The sequence below is a fragment of the Oncorhynchus kisutch genome, linkage group LG23 (genome assembly GCF_002021735.2).
Source record: "Oncorhynchus kisutch isolate 150728-3 linkage group LG23, Okis_V2, whole genome shotgun sequence".
Taxonomy (NCBI): domain Eukaryota; kingdom Metazoa; phylum Chordata; class Actinopteri; order Salmoniformes; family Salmonidae; genus Oncorhynchus; species Oncorhynchus kisutch.
The window spans coordinates 10,753,928-10,773,584 of record NC_034196.2 but is presented as its reverse complement, the minus strand read 5'-3'; the positions used below and the strand labels follow the sequence as shown (position 1 = coordinate 10,773,584).

General features: G+C 43.8%; 1 protein-coding gene across 1 annotated transcript in view; it reads left to right on the top strand.

Moving 5' to 3' along the window:
- Nucleotides 1-19,657, top strand: part of amacr (alpha-methylacyl-CoA racemase) — a 53,897-nt gene that overhangs the window by 19,028 nt on the left and 15,212 nt on the right. The window contains exon 4 of the mRNA XM_031802986.1: nucleotides 7,287-7,447. Within this exon, the coding sequence (XP_031658846.1) occupies nucleotides 7,287-7,447 (161 nt within the window). The remainder of the gene's footprint in view (nucleotides 1-7,286; nucleotides 7,448-19,657) is intronic.

The following is a 19,657-nucleotide window of genomic DNA, read 5'->3' as shown; positions in this document are numbered from 1 at the left end:
TATAGTCCTGACACAAATCTAGGGTTGCTACCCAAACCGGCTGGTCGTTTGCCAGAGACGCGACCCAGTCGTTCGTTCTAAATGTTACATTGCCATACTGGCTGGCAACGTTCTTATCCCTTGCTTGCGAGCTAGCCAACTACAGTCACGTCAAACTTACAGTCACGTCAAACAGTGCAGCATGAATAACAACAGTAGCTACATTTGCATTTGTTTTAAGCGGTTTTTCTAGTGACATTTTATTTGGACACATGAGAAATGAGCTAATGAGGCATGATTTTACCTGGCATAGAAAATGTGCTCTCTCGTCAGGACATTGTTTAGAGGAGCTAGCCAACAACACAGCTAACACAATCACTTCAAACTGAAGCTGGAAAGACTGCAAACTAGCTGCACTTTTGTTTAGTTTGACCCTTTTTTCAATTGACATTTCTTTGTATATATCCACAAAAATGATGCCAGCTGATTCATTATTTCGACTGGCTGAGAAACGCTGCTTCCTGTCCTGACACGTTCATTACTATGGGACAGCTGGAGATCAAATTTGAACATTGAAACAATGTTGCAAATGTCGGCGAGACAGACAGCGAGCGAGGTTTATACAAATCTCTGCTGTTGAAAACTAAATGTTAGTGTAAAAGAAATGGGAGATAATGTCAAGATAGCGTAATTCGTCACTCCAGAGAATGCATTTCCACTGCTCCAGAGTCCAATGGCGAGGAGCTTTACACCACCCCAGCCATCGCTTGGCATTGCACATGGTGCTTTTAGTCTTGTGTGCAGCTGCTCGGACATGGAAAACAATTTCATTAAGCTCCCGATCGAACAGTTTTTGTGCGGATGTTGCTTCCAGAGTAGAGGTCGACCGATAATGATTTTTCAAGGCCGATACCGATTTATTGGAGGACCAAAAAAGCCGATACATATTAATCGGCCAAATTAAAAAATAAAATAATAATGTACACTGCTCAAAAAAATAAAGGGAACACTTAAACAACACAATGTAACTCCAAGTCAGTCACACTTCTGTGAAATCAAACAGTCCACTTAGGAAGCAACACTGACAATAAATTTCACATGCTGTTGTGCAAATGGAATAGACAACAAGTGGAAATTATAGGCAATTAGCAAGACACCCCCAATAAAGGAGTGGTTCTGCAGGTGGGGACCACAGACCACTTCTCAGTTCCTATGCTTCCTGGCTGATGTTTTGGTCACTTTTGAATGCTGCCGATGCTTTCACTCTAGTGGTAGCATGAGACGGAGTCTACAACCCACACAAGTGGTTCAGGTAGTGCAGCTCATCCAGGATGGCACATCAATGCGAGCTGTGGCAAGAAGGTTTGCTGTGTCTGTCAGCGTAGTGTCCAGAGCATGGAGGCGCTACCAGGAGACAGGCCAGTACATTAGGAGACGTGTAGAAGGGCAACAACCCAGCAGCAGGACTACTACCTCCGCCTTTGTGCAAGGAGGAGAACTGCCAGAGCCCTGCAAAATGACCTCGAGCAGGCCACAAATGTGCATGTGTCTGCTCAAACGGTCAGAAACAGACTCCATGAGGGTGGTATGAGGGCCCGATGTCCACAGGTGGGGGTTGTGCTTACAGCCCAACACCGTGCAGGACGTTTGGCATTTGCCAGAGAACTCGCCACTGGCGCCCTGTGCTCTTCACAGATGAAAGCAGGTTCACACTGAGCACGTGACAGAGTCTGGAGACGAAGTGGAGAACGTTCTGCTGCCTACAACATCCTCCAGCATGGCCGGTTTGGCGGTTGGTCAGTCATGGTGTGGGGTGGAATTTCTTTGGGGGGCCGCACAGCCCTCCATGTACTCACCAGAGGTAGCCTGACTGCCATTAGGTACCGAGATGAGATCCTCAGACCCCTTGTGAGACCATATGCTGGTGCGGTTGGCCCTGGGTTCCTCCTAATGCAAGACAATGCTACAACCTCATGTGGCTGGAGTGTGTCAGCAGTTCCTCCTGCAAGAGGAAGGCATTGATGCTATGGACTGGCCCGCCCGTTCCCCAGACCTGAATCCAATTGAGCACCTCTGGGACATCATGTCTCGCTCCATCCACCAACGCCACGTTGCACCACAGACTGTCCAGGAGTTGGCAGATGCTTTTGTCCAGGAGTTGGCAGATGCTTTAGTCCAGGTCTGGGAGGAGATCCCTGAGGAGACCATCTGCCACCTCATCAGGAGCATGCCCAGGCGTGGTAGGGAGGTCATACAGGCACGTGGAGGCCACACACACTACTGAGCCTCATTTTGACTTGTTTTAAGGACAGTACATCAAAGTTGGATCAGCCTGTAGTGTGGTTTTCTACTTTTTTTTCCAAATCCAGACATCCATGGGTTGATAAATCTGATTTCCATTGATACATTTTTGTGATTTTGTTTTCAGTACAGTCAACTATGTAAACAAGTATTTAATAAGAATATTTCATTCATATCTAGGATGTGTTATTTTAGTGTTCCCTTTATTTTTTTGAGCAGTGTATTTGTAATAATGACAATTACAACAATACTGAATGAACACTTATTTTAACTTAATACATCAATAAAATCAATTTAGCCTCAAGTAAATAATGAAACATGTTCAATTTGGTTTAAATAATGCAAAAACAAAGTGTTGGAGAAGAAAGTAAAAGTGCAATACGTGCTAAGTAAGAAAGCTAACGTTTCAGTTCCTTGCTCAGAACATGAGAACATATGAAAGCTGGTGGTTCCTTTAACACGAGTCTTCAATATTCCCAGGTAAGAAGTTTTAGGTTGTAGTTATTATAGGAATTATAGGACTATTTCCCTCTATACCATTTGTATTTCATTTACCTTTGACTATTGGATGTTCTTATAGGCACTTTAGTATTGCCAGTGTAACAGTATAGCTTCCGTCCCCACAACGACAACAGCCACCATCGAAGCAGCGTTACCCCAAGCAGAGCAAGGGGAACAACTACCAGAAGGCTCAGAGCGAGTGACGTTTGAAACGCTATTAGCGCGCGCTAACTAGCTAGCCATTTCACTTCGGTTACACCAGCCTCATCTCAGGAGTTGATAGGTTTGAAGTACTAAACAATGCTTGACGCACAACGAAGAGCTGCTGGCAAAACGCACGAAAGTGCTGTTTGAATGAATGTTTACGCGCCTGCTTCTGCCTACCACCACTCAGTCAGATACATGTATGCTCAGTCAGATTATATGCAACGCAGGACACGCTAGGTAATATCATCAACCATGTGTAGTTAACTAGTGATTATGATTGATTTGTTTTTATAAGATAAGTTTAATGCTAGCTAGCAACTTACCTTGGCTTACTGCATTCGCGTAACAGGCAGTCTCCAGGTAGAGTGCAACGAGTTTGAGTTTGAGTTTATTTTTATTTTTACAGGGACAGTGCACATTAATCAACATTTCAGTAAAAGTGCCGGTTTTAGCCAACCGGCTAATTTTCAACCGCAGTCCCTGGGCAGGTTATTAAAAACAATTACAATATAGACAATAGCAACATAGAACAAGCAAGACATAGCATACAGACAGAGCAACATAGGACAAGCAAGACGTAGCATACAGACAGAGCAGCATAAAACAAAAAGCAGAATTCATAAAAGCAACAAAGTGTTTCCACACCTCACAAGCTACAGACAACAGACAACATGGAGTGGCAACACACAGCTAGGGACCATGTTCACAAATCTGATTGACCTTTAGCCATGTCTTCAAGCTTTTTGTGAAAGTGTGATATGTGGTGCAGTTATGTGTGTCTGATGGCAGTGTATTCCAGACATGGGAAGCTCTCACAGAGAATGCAGATTTACTAAAGGTGCTTTTCCTTAGGGGAACTATACAGTCACCTCTCATGGCAGACCTTGTGGATCTGTCTGGGTTTTCTGTTTAACAAAAATATTGAGTGGAGGGGGAGCCAGGCCATTGAGGATCTTGAATACAAGACATGCGTCGGTGTATTGCACAAGATTTTCCCAACTCAAGAGCTCATGCTTTCTAAGGATGTGACAATGATGATGGCTATTGGGCTTCCTATCAAGCACTTTGAGAGCCTGTTTGTAGACAGACTGAATAGGTTTTAATGTTGTACAGCAAGCTTGGGCCCAACTAGTCAAGCAGTATGTTAAGTGGGGGAGTATCATAGATTTGAAGTACAGTTTTGCTACCTCTGTAGTCAAACAATTTCGTATAAATCGGAAATTAGCTAGGTTGAATTTGGTTATTTGAATTACCTTTTTCACATGCTTTTTAAAAGAGAGGTTGGAATCAAGTATGATGCCAAGGTACTTAAAATCGGATACCACCTGGAGCTTCTCCCCTGACACATAGACATCTGGCTCAGTAGCATCTGTTGCCCTCTTTGTGAAGAACATGCAAACAGTTTTTTTCACATTGAGATGCAAACACGAGTCACTGAGCCACTTTGTAACCTGGACCATTACAGTAGTGAGTTCTTGTGCAGCTTGTTGTTTGCTCTTTGCATGCACATATATCACTGTATCATCTGCATACATTTGAACTTCAGACCCAGTACAGACAGAAGGCAGATCATTAATGTACAGGCTGAACAGGAGGGGCCCCAGTATTGACCCTTGGGGCACGCCCACATCATAGCTACGAGTGGGCGACAGCTCATTGCTCACTCTGACACACCGAGTTCTGCCTTCAAGGTATGATTTCATCCATCTCAAGGCATCAGGGGAAAAGTTGAACTTGGACAATTTTGTGATGAGAATCTCATGGTTAACAGGAGAGAGAGGCAGGTCGTTATTGCGTTGGACTAGTTAACTGTAAGGTTGCAAGATTGGCTCCCCCGAGCTGACAAGGTGAAAAATATTTCGTTCTGCCCCTGAACAAGGCAGTTAACCCAAGGCCGTTATTGAAAATAAGATATATATATATTTTTTTAACCTTTATTTAACTAGGCAAGTCAGTTAAGAACAAATTCTTATTTTCAATGACGGCCTACGAACAGTGGGTTAACTGCCTGTTCAAGGGCTGAACGACAGATTTGTACCCCAGAAGAATGTGTTCTTAACTGACTTGCCTAGTTAAATAAAGGTATACAAAATAAAATCGAATAAAATACCGTTTTTTTTTCTTTTCCCGATAACTTGAAATCGGCCCTAATTAATCGGCCATTCCGATTACTCGGTCGACCTCTATTCCAGAGGCAGTTTGGAACTCCGTATTGAGTGTTGCAACCGAGGACAGACGATTTGGCAGTCCCGTACTGTGCACTTGTGTGATCTACCGCTGTGACCTACCGCTGTTGCTCCTAGACGTTTACACTTCACAATAACAGCACTTACAGTTGACCAGGGCAGCCTTAGCAGAGCAGAAATTAGCCAAATCCACTAATTTGAAGGGGTATCCACATACTTTTGGCATTGTGTGTTCATATACTGTGCCTTTTCCTATATTGTTGCAATCTGTAATTTGAATAGATTTTTATTTGGAATCCATGTAATGGACATACACAAAATAGTCCAAATTGGTGTAGTGAAATGGAAAAAAAATCACATGTTATAATTGATTTGTTTTTAAACTTAAGTTGTGGGTGCATATGTATTCACCACCTTTGCTTTGAAGCCCCTAAATAAGATATGGTGCCACCAATTACATTCAGAAGTCATATAATTAGTTAGATTTCACACAGATGGACTTTGTTTAAGTGTTACATGATCAGTATATATACGCCTGTACTGAAAGGCCCCAGAGTCTGCAACACCACTAAGCAAGGGGCACTATGAAGACTAAGGAGCTCTCCAAACAGGCCGCCCACAAACTCACGGACCAGGCAAGGAGGGCATTAATCAGAGAGGCATCAACGATACCAAAGACCAAAGATAAACCTGAAGGAGCTGCAATGCTCCGCAGTGGAGATTGGAGTATCTGTCCATAAGACCACTTTAAGCCATATATTCCACAGAGCTGGGCTTTACGGAAGAGTGGCCAGAAAAAAGCCATTGCTTAAAGAAAAAAATAAGCAAACACGTTTGGTGTTTGCCAAAAAGCATGTGGGAGATTTCCCAAACATGTGGAAGAAGGTACTCTGGTCAGATGAGACTAAAATTGAGCTTTTTGGCCATCAAGGAAAACACTGTGTGGCACAAACCCAACCCCTCTTATTCCCCCGAGAATATATCATCCCCACAGGTAAGCATGTTGGTGGCAGCATCATGCATCATGCTGTGGGGATGTTTTTCTTTGGCAGGGACTGGGAAACTGGTCAGAATTGAAGGAATGATGGATGGCGCAGGGAAATACTTGAGGGAAACCTGTTTCAGTTTTCCAGAGATTTGAGACTAGGACGGAGGTTCACCTTCCAGCAGGACTTTGACCCTAAGCATACAGCTAAAGCAACACTCGAGTGGTTTAAGGGGGAACAATATCTTGCAATGGCCTAGTCAAAGCCCAGACCTCAATCCAATTGAGAATCTGGTATGACTTAAAGATTGATGTACAGTGGGGAGAACAAGTATTTGATACACTACATGAAATGTATGATCTCTGTAATTGCAAACAAAGGTTTCTGTACCAAATATTAAGTTCTGCTTTTCTGATGTATCAAATACTTATGTCATGCAATACAATGCAAATTAATTACTTAAAAATCATACAATGTGATTTTCTGGATTTTTGTTTTAGATTCCACAGTTGAAGTGTACCTATGATAAAAATGTACAGACCTCTACATGCTTTGTAAGTAGGAAAACCTGCAAAATCGGCAGTGTATCAAATACTTGTTCTCCCCACTGTACACCAGCGGAACCCATCCAACTTGAAGGAGCTGGAGCAGTTTTGCCTTGAAGAATGGACAAAAATCCCAGTGGCTAGATGTACCAGACTTATAGAGTCATACCCCAAGAGACTTGCAGCTGTAATTGCTGCAAAAGGTGGCTCTACAAAGTATTGACTTTGGGGGAGTGAATAGTTATGCACTCAAGATTCTGTCTTATTTGTTTTACAATAAAACATATTTTGCATCTTCAAAGTGGTAGGCATGTTGTGTAAATCAACTGATACAAACCCCCCCCCCCCAAAAAAAAAATCTATTTTAATTCTAGGTCGTAAGGCAACAAAGTAGGAAAAATGCCAAGGGGTTGAATACTTTCGCAAGCCACTGTAAGGACTTCTCATTTAGACTAGATTTGTTTTAGATCATTTACTTTGTTTATGTTTTATACCATGGTCCATACAGACATTAAGAAAGGATGATGTATCCTCCTCCATCTCTGCTTCTCACTCCATGTATTCCTCTCCTCCTGTGTCAGGCTTGTTGTCCATGCTGGGCCGGAGCCACGAGAAGCCCTACGCTCCTCTGAACCTGTTGGCTGACTTTGCAGGCGGGGGTCTGACCTGTGCCCTCGGGGTGGTCCTGGCCCTGCTGGAGAGGACCAGGTCGGGAATAGGGCAGGTCGTTGACACCAGCATGGTGAGTACGAGATCACATCAGCTCAGTTGAGGTCTGAGCAGATTCATAAGCGACATTTATACCCACAGTGCTGTTCACAGTACGCTGCCAGGCATCAACAACACCTACAGTACTGTTTTCTGTACACCTCCATATCCTCTAAAGGCTTGTACATTGTACATTGTACATTTGCCTGAAGAATGCCGTAGGATGTAATGTATATTTAACAGTAGATAACACTGTGACATTGAACAAGGGCACTCAACAACAGCAGAAACTTCCAAACTGTTTTTTTCTTTCCTACCCCTTTAACCTGAACACTGATCAGACACAGAAATCACAACACAATCAGCATGTCTTGTGGTTAGCTCAGTACAGTCTCACAACACTTTGTAAAATCCCAGATCAATTCCATCACTAAACTAACCCAGTACCACATTCACAACTGAAAAAAGTAAAGAGCACTGTATCTGTGATATTTTTAAGCATTCTCATGCACAGTAGCATGTGAATTTTAAATGCCATTCATGTCCAGTATGGAGATTAGGTGGGATGTAAGATGTGCTCAGTACTTGACTTAGGCAGGAGCTCACCGGAACGGAGTACTTGCGCCTCGTATAGAATAGTATTGAGGAGTTCCTGCACCTAAATATACCGAACAAAAATATAAACGCAACAACTTCAACATTTTTTCTGAGTTATGGTTCAAAAAGAAAGGAGTCAATTGAAATAATTTCATTAGGCCCTAATCTATGGATTTCCCATGACTGCGGAGGGGCTCAGCCATGGGTGGGCCTGGGAGAACATAGAGAACATAGTCTCACCAACTTGGGAACCAGGCCCACCCACTGGGGAGCCAGGCCCAGCAAATCAGACTTTTTTTTTCCCCTCACAAAAGTGCATTATCACAGACGAATACTCCTAATTTTCATCAGCTGTCAGGGTGGCTGGTCTCAGACGAACCCGCAGGTGAAGAAGCCGGATGTGGAGGTTGTGATTTTGAGGCCGGTTGGGCGTACTGCACAATTCTCTAAAACCGCGTTTGGTAGAGAAATGAACGTTCAGTTGTCTGGCAACAGCTCTGGTGGACATGTCTCAAGTTGAGGGAGCTTGCAATTGGCATGCTGACATCTGTGGGGTTGCGTAACAAATCTACACATTTTATAGTAACCTTTTGTCCCCAGCACAAGGTGCACCTGTGTAATGAGCATGCTGTTTAATCAGCTTCTTGATATGCTTTACCTGTCAGGTGGATGGATTATCTTGGCAAATGAGAAATAATAACAGGGATGTAAACTAATTTGTGCACCAAATTTGAGAGAAATAATATTTTTGTGCATATGGAACATTTCTGTGATATTTTATGTCCGCTCACGAAACATGGGACCAACACTTTCCATGTTGCGCTTATATTTTTGTTCAGTACATAAACGATACCAGCACTTAAAATGAGTACCAGCACCTACTTCAGTCCAAGTCAAGCACTAGATGTGCTCAAGATGTGGTTTTATTGACTTTTGCCACACCTCACTGTGTCATATTTTTATTAAATCCCTCGACGCCATGATGCCTGAAGCACCATTTTCAATGAATATATTAACGTCCCCTCCATGATCGCTGTAAACATGACATTTTGCCTAAGGCTTGTACTTTTCTTTTTCCTCCAGGGATTGTTGGTACTTTTCCATAGCTTTTCTAAAGTTAGTGACCCCAATTTTAAGGCTAATACTGTGTATTAAGGAGATCTCCAAATGTACCCCTCCAAATAATTAGACTGTTTAAGTTACAGGAAAAATGCTATTGTAGCTATTAAAATGCATTCTGTAAACCAGCAAAGACATAATTATCTTTATGTAGACAGCATCTGTAGGCATACAAATTGTATACAAGCAGCCGGCTACTTCCTGTTCATGCCTAATGTAAAGGATGTAGAGGGTTGATGCATGTAGAGGATTGATGCTTTATCAGTAAGGAGTACATGTAATATGCTGATAACTGCCTCAGTGAGGGGCCATGACAATCACATCGTTATTGTTGGTCTGCAAGGTAATTATCCCTGACATTCTGTTCAATGGCAACCATCTCAAAAGAATCCCTTAACCTATCGCCACAGGCAATCAAAACCAGGCAAACATGAACACAACTGTGAGGGGTCACACTGACTGCCGATAGGTACTTAGCACAGTAGGCGGTAATTCCTTCTCTTGCTAGAACAAAAGACACCACTTGCTGCGTACTGACCGAGTACAAACGAACCAGACGTTTCAAAATGTAGAATCGTCTGCCTGTCGGTGGCCAGCAAAGCCAATCAAAGAGCACTACTGTCTGCGTGAGGTCAAAAGGAAAAAAGCGGCACTTTTCCCGGCGTAATCCACCACCTTTTTCCTTATGACTTTTTTTTGTTGTACTGTCTTTTTTTTGCCATTTTATGAATGTGTTATTCAATGTGGGTCTACGGGCTGTAGTAGTAAAGGCCAAATTCAATATATCAAATGTATATATTTTTGGGGGGGAACACTTAAAGGGGTCCTAAAATTCTAAATCAAATAGCTAAATGAATCATGGTATGACCATCTAAAAACAATTCCATATGTCACCCCCAACGGCATAGACTCATGGGAATTAACACAAAATAGGTAGCTAGCTATTTACCTAGGTGTCTGACTCTCGTCAGCTAACAGGCAGCTGCTTCATTCAAAAACATATCCATACTGATTTAATTATAATGTTACTCGCTAAGCTAGTTGTGGCCATCTGGCTAGTATCAACAAGGGCTTACTACAAATTCTAGCTAGCTAGCAACCACACTAGCGCATCTGGCTAATTAGCTATCTAGCTACAAATTTTAAGCAGGCAAAAATAACGGTACTGACATTTTGGGGTCTGGAGGATTTTAACGAGGCTGACGGTGGAAGATCTGTTCTATGTTAACAGCAAAAAATGTACTGCCGACACTCTTGTCAGAGGTGCTAAAACTGTTATTGACCTATATCCATCCTGCCCTGCCTTTCAGTATTTGAAAGCCAAGTTAATAAACAGATCACTGACCATTTTGAATTCCACCGTACCTTCTCCACTATGCAATCTGGTTTCCGAGCTGGTCATGGGTGCACCTCAGCCACGCTCATGGTCCTAAATTATATCATATCCGACATTGATAAAAGACAGTACTGTGCAGCCGTCTTCATCGACCTGGCCAAGGCTTTCGACTCTGTCAATCACCGCATTCTTATCGGCAGACTCAACAGCCTAGGTTTCTCCAATGACTGCCTCGCCTGTTCACCAACTACTTCTCATATAGAGTTCAGTGTGTCAAATCGGAGAGCCTGTTGTCCGGACCTCTGGCAATCTCTATGGGGGTGGCACAGGGTTCAATTCTCGGGCCGACTATTTTCTCTGTATACATCAATGATGTCGCTGCTGCTGGTGATTCTCTGATCCACCTCTACGCAGACGACACCATTCTGTATACTTCTTTGGACACTGTGTTAACTAACCTCCAGACAAGCTTCAATGCCATACAACTCTCCTTCCATGGCCTCCAACTGCTCTTAAATGCAAGCTAAACTAAATGCATGCTCTTCAACCGATCGCTGCCCACACCTACCCACCCGTCCAGCATCATTACTCTGGATGGTTCTGACTTAGAATATGTGGACAACTACAAATACCTAGGTGTCTGGTTAGACTCCTTCCAGACTCACATTAAGCCTCTCCAATCCAAAATTAAATCTAGAATCGGCTTCCTATTTTACAACACAGCTTCCTTCACTCATGCTGCTAAACATGCCCTCGTAAATCTGACTCTCCTACTGATCCTTGACTTCGGCGATGTCATTTATAAAATAGCCTCCAACACTCTACTCAGCAAATTAGATGTAGTCTATCACAGTGCCATCCATTTTGTCACCAAAGCCCCACATACTACCCACCACTGCAACCTATATGCTGTCGTTGGCTGGCCCTCGCTTCATATTCGTCGCCAAACCCACTGGCTCCAGGTCATCTATAAGTCTTTGCTAGGTAAAGCCCCGCCGTAACTCAGCTCACTGGTCACCATAGCAACATCCACCCGTAGCACGCGCTCCAGCAGGTATATTTCACTGGTCATCCCCAAAGCCAACTCCTCCTTTGGCCGCCTTTCCTTCCAGTTCTCTGCTGCCAATGACTGGAACGAGTTGCAAAAATCACTGAAGCTGGAGACTCATATCTCCCTCACTAACTTTAAGCATCATCTGTCAGAGCAGCTTAGCGATCACTGCACCCTGTACACAGCCCATCTGTAAATGGCCCACCTAACTACCTCATCCCCATATTTATTACTTATTTTTGCTCTTTTTGCACCCCAGTATAATCTTGCAAATCATAATCTGCACATCTATCACTCCAGTGTTAATGCTAAATTATAATTATTTCGCTACTATGGCCTTGTGTTGTAATGGATCTAATTTATTATAGCGTTGCCGGCGCATTTTGCGGTTGTTTGTCACTTCTGTGTGGTCAGAGTTTACTGCAGCCAACGAGGGAGGAGAAAGGATGAGTTCTATTTCCTGGGAGAAGTCACAGATGTTGGTGACTCAAACAATGCATGGACAGTGGAAACTGCCAATAAAATGTACTGCAATAGACCTTTAGGTTGACACGGGGGCAGATACAATTGTCATATCAGAAAAGACTTGTAGCAGACTAAAAAAACATGCCACCACTGAAGAGCACAGTAACTAGACAGCCCAGGGGGTAAACTGAACTGTATGAGTCACTTTACAGTGACTACAACTATTTGGAAAGGACAGCCGTTTTAGGTTCAAAGTGTATGTGATAAAGACAATAGAAGAGGTCAAAAGCACAGAGGAGCTCGAGTGCTAATCCTGCAGACCTGATCAAGCTGAAGATAAAACCAATAAAAAATAAAAAATGATGGGGTACCTTACAGTGTAAACCCTTCCAGACGTGTGTCACTGCCCATGCTCCCCCAAGGCGAAAAAGGAGCTTGACCGCATGGTGGCGAGTGGCGTGATCATGGAGCATACAGCAGTGTGCTCCTATGGTCCTGGTGCCCAAGAAGAACAAAAATCAGCTGAGGTTATGTGCTGATCTGAGAATGTTAAACTAATCAGTAAAAAGAGAGTCACACATTCTACCTACATATCCTGCCAAAGCTGGCTGGTGCCAAGGTGTTTTCTCTTTTAAATACAGGAAGTGGCTTCTGGCAGATTCCACTGGAGAGAGAGCGTGTCAGGCTTAACATATTCATAATGTCTTTTGGAAGGTACTATTACAGAAGACTTCCATTTGGAATCACTAGTGCCCCAGAAATCTTCCAGCATGAGATGACAGGGCTCCTGAAGGACTAAGAGGGCGTGGCCATTTACATGGATGAGATCCTTATTTACTCACACACCAGAGGATGATGTGAGACTCTATACACACTGGAGGATGCAGGTTTGAAGCTCAACCCAGACAAACATCTACTGCGACAGAAACGTCTCAACTACATATGACATTGCTTTGAAGAGAATGGCATTCTTCCCTGATGATGCCAAGATCCAGGCCATCACCCAGCCGGAGCCGGCAAGCAACTTGACTGATCTGAGCAGTGTCCTGGGTATGATCCTCTACCTAGGCAGGTACCTACCGGGTCTAGCTGATGTCACCAAACCACTCAACGAGTTGCTCAAGAGTGATGCTGCAGTGCAGGAGGAATCCTTTAGGAAGTTAAAGCAACTCATCCTGTTCTGGCATTTTATGACATGACAAAGCTTATCATAGTCAGTGCAGATGCCAGTAGTTCTGGGTTAGGCGGGCTCCTACTACAGAAATACGATGGATAGTTTATTGCTCCAGGACTCTCACCGATGCAGAGAAGCGCTATGCACAGATGGAAAAGTAGTGTCTCGCAGCAGTCTGGGCATGTGAGAAGTTTACCAGGTATCTGTATGGCCTAGATGCATTCACACTGTGATATACCAGACCTCTCATTCCACTGCAAGGACCTTGACTTGGTGCCTTTGAGGCGCCAGAGACTGTTGATGTGCATGATGCGTTAGATCCCTACACCCGTTCCAGACATCCGCAGGCAGCTGTTACATAAAGGATTGCAGAGCTGACCAGTATAATCGAGGCCTATGAGGCCATGCTGTATGATCCGCATGCTATCTCACCCACCGCGTTTGACGTCGTCAAGAAGCAGAGCTGCAGATGGTGAAACACTGTGACAACAAGATGGCCTAGGTATGCCAGACAAGTTAAGAGCCTACTACACCTGCCGACAGCACCTCTCAACCTCACAAGGACTAGTGTTGTATGGTAATACAATAGTAGTGCCACAAAACATGAGAAATTAGATGTTAGAGCGCATACATGACGGACGTTAGGGTGTTTTGAAGTGCCGGGAGCGAGCTAGATAGTGGTGTGTGTGGTTGCCTGGAATAAGTAAACACATCCAGGAAGTAGTCAGACAGGTGTCCAAACCTATTCAGAGGAGGGATCTTCTGATCTCCACTCCCCAGTCGCCCATAGGAAGGAGTAGCAGCTGACATATGTGAACTCAACAAGCAAAACTACCCGGTAGTTGTGGAATACACTATATATACAAAAGTATGTGGACACCCTTCAAATGAGTGGATTTGTCTATTTCAATCACACCCGTTGCTGACGAGGCACGGTCATAGGAGACCACCTTTCCAGCAAGTCAATTCGTAAGATTTCTGCTCTGCTAGAGCTTCCCTGGTCAACTGTAAGTGCTGTTATTGTGAATGGGAAACATCTGGGAGCAACAACTGCTCAGCCGTGAAGTGGTAGGCCACACAAGCTCACAGAATGGGAATGCTAAAGCGCGTAGTTCTTAAAAATCATTTCTCCTCATTTGCAACACTCAAAACCAAGTTCCAAACTACCTCTGGAAGCAACGTCAGCACAAGGACTGTTCGTCGTGAGCTTCATGAAATGGGTTTCCATGGCCGAAACAGCTGCACAAAAGCTTAAGATCAACATGCGCAATGCCAAGCGTTGGCTGGAGTGGTGTAAAGCTCACGGCCATTGGAGTCTGGAGCAGTGGATCACGAGCAGTGAATCACACTTCACCATCTGACTGTCCAATGGACGACTCTGGGTTTGGCGGATGCCAGGAGAATTCTATCTGCCCCAATGCATAGTGCCAACAGTAGTGGAAGAGGAATAGTGGTCTGGGGCTGTTTTTCATGGTTGGGGCTAGGCCCCTTAATTCCAGTGAAGACAAATCTTAACTCTACAACATTCTAGATAATTCTGCACTTCCAACTTTGTGGCAACAGTTTAGGGAAGGCCCTTTCCTGTTTCAGCATGACAATGCCCCCGTGCATAAAGCGAGGTCCATACAGAAATGGTTTGTTGTGATCGGTGTGAACTTGACTAGCCTGCACAGAGCCCTGACCACAACGCCATCAAACACCTTCGGGATGAATTGGAACGCCGACTGCGAGCCAGGCCTAATTGCCCGACATCAGTGCCCAACCTCACTAATGGTCTTATGGCTGAATGGAAGCAATTCCCCGCAGCAACGCTTCAACATCTACTGGAAATCCTCCCCAGGAGAGTGGAGGCTGTTATCGCTCCCTATCCCAGTCTGTTGTCCCCATATTCTTCAAGATGGTTACCATTGTTTCTGTACTCAAGAAGGCAAAGATAACTGAACAAAATTACTACCACCCTGTAGCACTCACTTCTGTCATTGTGAAGTGCTTTGAGAGGCTAGTCAAGGATCATATCACTGCCACCTTACCGGCCACCCTAGACACACTTCAGTTTGCATACCGCCCCAACAGGTCCACAGATGACGCAGTCGCCATCGCACTGCACACTGCCCTATCCCATCTGGACAAAAAGAATAGCTATGTAAGAATACTGTTCATTGACTACAGCTCAGCATTCAACACCATAGTACCCTCCAAGCTTATCATCAAGCTGGAGGCCCTGGGTCTCAACCCCTCCCTGTGTAACTGGGTCCTGGACTTTCTGACGGGCCACCCCCAGGTGGTGAGAATAGGAAACAACATCTCCAGTTCGCTGATCCTCAACACTGGGGCCCCACAAGGGTGTGTGCTCAGCCCTCTTCTGTACTCCCTGTTCACCCACGACTGTGTGGCCATGCACGCCTCCAACTTAATCATCAAGTTTACAGACGACACAACAGTAGTTGGCTTGATCACCAACAATGACGAGACAACCTACAGGGAGGAGGTGAGGGCACTCAGGGTGTGGTGTCAGGAAAACAAACTCTCCCTCAACGTCAACAAAACAAAGGAGATGATCGTGCACTGCCCTCGACCGCAAGGCTCTCCAGAGGATGGTGCGGTCTGCACAACACATCACCGGGGCAAAGTACCTGCCCTCCATGACACCTACACCTCGCGACGTCACAGGAAGGCCAAAAAGATCATCAAGGACAACAACCACCCGAGCCACTGCCTGTTCACACCGCTATCATCCAGAAGGTGAGGTCAGTACAGGTGCATCAAAGCTGGGACCGAGAGAAGCTGTTTTTCAGTCTATCTCAAGGCCATCAGACTGCTAAACAGCAATCACTGACTTAGAGAGGCTGCTGCCTACATTGAGACCCAATCACTGGACACTTTAATAAATGGATCACTAGTCACTTTAAACAATGCCACTTTAAATAATGCCACTTTAATAATGTTTACATATCTTACATTACTCATATCACATGTACATACTGTATTTTATACCATCTACTGCACCTTGCCTATGCCGCTCGGCCATCGCTCATCCATATACTTATATGTACGTATTCTCATTCATATTCTCATTCATTAGATTTGTGTGTATTAGGTAGTTGTTGGGGAATTGTTAGATACAGTGGGGCAAAAAAGTATTTAGTCAGCCACCAATTGTGCAAGTTCTCCCACTTAAAAAGATGAGAGATGCCTGTAATTTTCATCATAGGTACACTTCAACTATGACAGACAAAATGAGAAAAGAAATCCAGAAAATCACATTGTAGGATTTTTAATGAATTTATTTGCAAATTATGGTGGAAAATAAGTATTTGGTCACCTACAGACAAGCAAGATTTCTGGCTCTCACAGACCTGTAACTTCTTCTTTAAGAGGCTCCTCTGTCCTCCACTCGTTACCTGTATTAATGGCACCTGTTAGATCTTGTTATCAGTATAAAAGACACCTGTCCACAACCTCAAACAGTCACACTCCAAACTCCACTATGGCCAAGACCAAAGAGCTGTTAAAGGACATTAGAAACAAAATTGTAGACCTGCACCAGGCTGGGAAGACTGAATCTGCAATAGGTAAGCAGCTTGGTTTGAAGAAATCAACTGTGGGAGCAATTATTAGGAAACGGAAGACATACAAGACCACTGATAATCTCCCTCGATCTGGGGCTCCACGCAAGATCTCACCCCGTGGGGTCAAACTGATCACAAGAACGGTGAGCAACAATCTCAGAACCACACGGGGGGGACCTAGTGAATGACCTGCAGAGAGCTGGGACCAAAGTAACAAGCCTACCATCAGTAACACACTATGCCACCAGGGACTCAAATCCTGCAGTGCCAGATGTGTCCCCCTGCTTAAGACAGTACATGTCCAGGCCCGTCGGAAGTTTGCTAGAGAGCATTTGGATGATCCAGAAGAAGATTGGGAGAATGTCATATGGTCAGATGAAAGTTTTTTGGTAAAAACTCAACTCGTTGTGTTTGGAGGACAAAGAATGCGGAGTTGCATCCAAAGAACACCATACCTACTATGAAGCCTGGGGTTGGAAACATCATGCTTTGGGGCTGTTTTTCTGCAAAGGGACCAGGACGACTGATCCGTGTAAAGGAAAGAATGAATGGGACCATGTATCGTGAGATTTTGAGTGAAAACCTCCTTCCATCAGCAAGGGCATTGAAGATGAAACGTGGCTGGGTCTTTCAGCATGACAATGATCCCAAACACCCCCCCCGGGCAACGAAGGAGTGGCTTCGTAAGAAGCATTTCAAGGTCCTGGAGTGGCCTAGCCAGTCTCCAGATCTCAACCCCATAGAAAATCTTTGGAGGGAGTTGAAAGTCCATGTTGCCCAGCAACAGCCCCAAAACATCACTGCTCTAGAGGAGATCTGCATGGAGGAATGGGCCAAAATATCAGCAACAGTGTGTGAATACCTTGTGAAGACTTACAGAAAACGTTTGACCTCTGTCATTGCCATTAAAGGGTATATAACAAAGTATTGAGAAACTTTTGTTATTGACCAAATACTTATTTTCCACCATAATTTGCAAATAAATTCATTAAAAATCCTACAATGTGATTTTCTGGATTTCTTTTGTCATTTTGTTTGTCATAGTTGAAGTGTACCTATGATGATAAATTACAGGTCTCATCTTTTTAAGTGGGAGAACTTGCACAATTGGTGGCTGACTAAATACTTTTTTGCCCCACTGTATGTGTGTATTAGATAGTTGTTGGGAATTGTTAGATTACTTGTTAGATATTACTGCACTGTTGGAACTAGAAGCACAAGCATTTTGCTACACTCACATCTGCTAACCATGTGTATGTGACCAGTAAGATTTGATTTGAGGGGGGGACCAACTCCGTATTAATGCCCATGATTTTGAAATGAGATGTTCGACGAGCAGGTGTCCCCATACTTTTGGTAATGTAGTGTATTTTTCTTTCTGTGTGCGCGCTGATATTTAAGCACGGATATTTAACCCTTTCTCCTATGCTAAGTCTCCTCTTACACATCTGAACAGCCAATGCATCTCTGTTGCTAGACAGAACCTTAGTGATATCTGTTCTTCACCTGACCTGACCTCTGCCCCAAAGTGCTCACTCCTCCCCAACTTACGGCTGTCATGTTGACTGACTTTTCCTCCCATCGGATCCCTGATGGCTAACAAATAACATATCCAGACAGAATGTAAACATTATACATTCCTCTCTCTCCCTCAGTGACATGAATAAATATGTTTAATATTTTCAGAACCCAACAGCGCAAACAAGATGGGATGGTGTCTCGCTCCAGAATTCTTTGTTAGCCATGATGGTTAAGTGTGCCTTGAATTCTAAATAAATCACAGACAGTGTCACCAGCAAAGCACCCCCACACCATCACACCTCCTCCTCCATGCTTCACGGTCGGAACCACACATGCGGAGATCATCCATTCACCTACTCTGTGTCTCACAAAGACACAGCGGTTGGAACCAAAAATCTTAAATTTGGACTCATCAAACCAAAGGACAAGATTTCCACTGGTCTAATGTCAATTTCTCGTGTTTCTTGACCTAAGCAAGTCTCTTCTTATTGGTGTCCTTTTAGTATAGGTTTCTTTGCAGCAATTCGACCATGAAGGCCTGATTTCACGCAGTCTCCTCTGAACAGTTGATGTTGAAATGTGTCTGTTACTTGAACTCCGTGAAGCATTTATTTGGGCTGCAATGTGAGGTGCAGTTAACTCTAGTGAACTTGTCCTCTGCAGCAGAGAACTCTGGGTCTTCCTTTCCTGTGGCAGTCCACATGAGAGCAGTTTGAACATAGTGCTTCATTTTCAAAAGCACTTGAAGAAAGTTTAAAAGTTCTTGAAATTTTCAGGATTGACTGAACCTCTGTCGTTTGTCTTTGCTTATTTGAGCTGTTCTTTCCATAAAATGGACTTGGTCTTTTTTTCTTCTTTTTTTTAAATAGGGCATCTTCTGATTGTCTCAAACGCATTAAGAAGGAAATACATTTTTTGAAATGTAACTTTTAACAAGGCACACCTGTTAATTGAAATGCATTTCAGGTGAATACGACATGAAGCTGGTTGAGAGAATGCAAAGAGTGTTCAAAGCTGTCATCAAGGCAAAGGGTGGCTACTATGAAAAATCTCAAATATATTTAGATTTTAACACTTTTTGGGGGGTTACTATATGATTTGGTGTTATTTCATAGTTTGATGTCTTCACTATTCTACAATTTAGAAAATGGTACAAATAAAGGAAACCCTTGAATGAGTAGGTGTGTCCAAACTTTTGGCTGATACTGTACATTTTAAAAGATGCAAAGGGTGATTTATTGGAACAATTTTATTATAGGGAGTATATTCATGATGTCATAAATGGTGATTAGGTAAGTCAGTTCCCATGCACCCTTCAAGTATTGGGGCGGCAGGTAGCCTAGTGCTTAGAGCGTTGGGCCAGTAACCGAATTGCTGCTGGCTCGAATCCCCGAGCTGGTAAGGTAAAAATC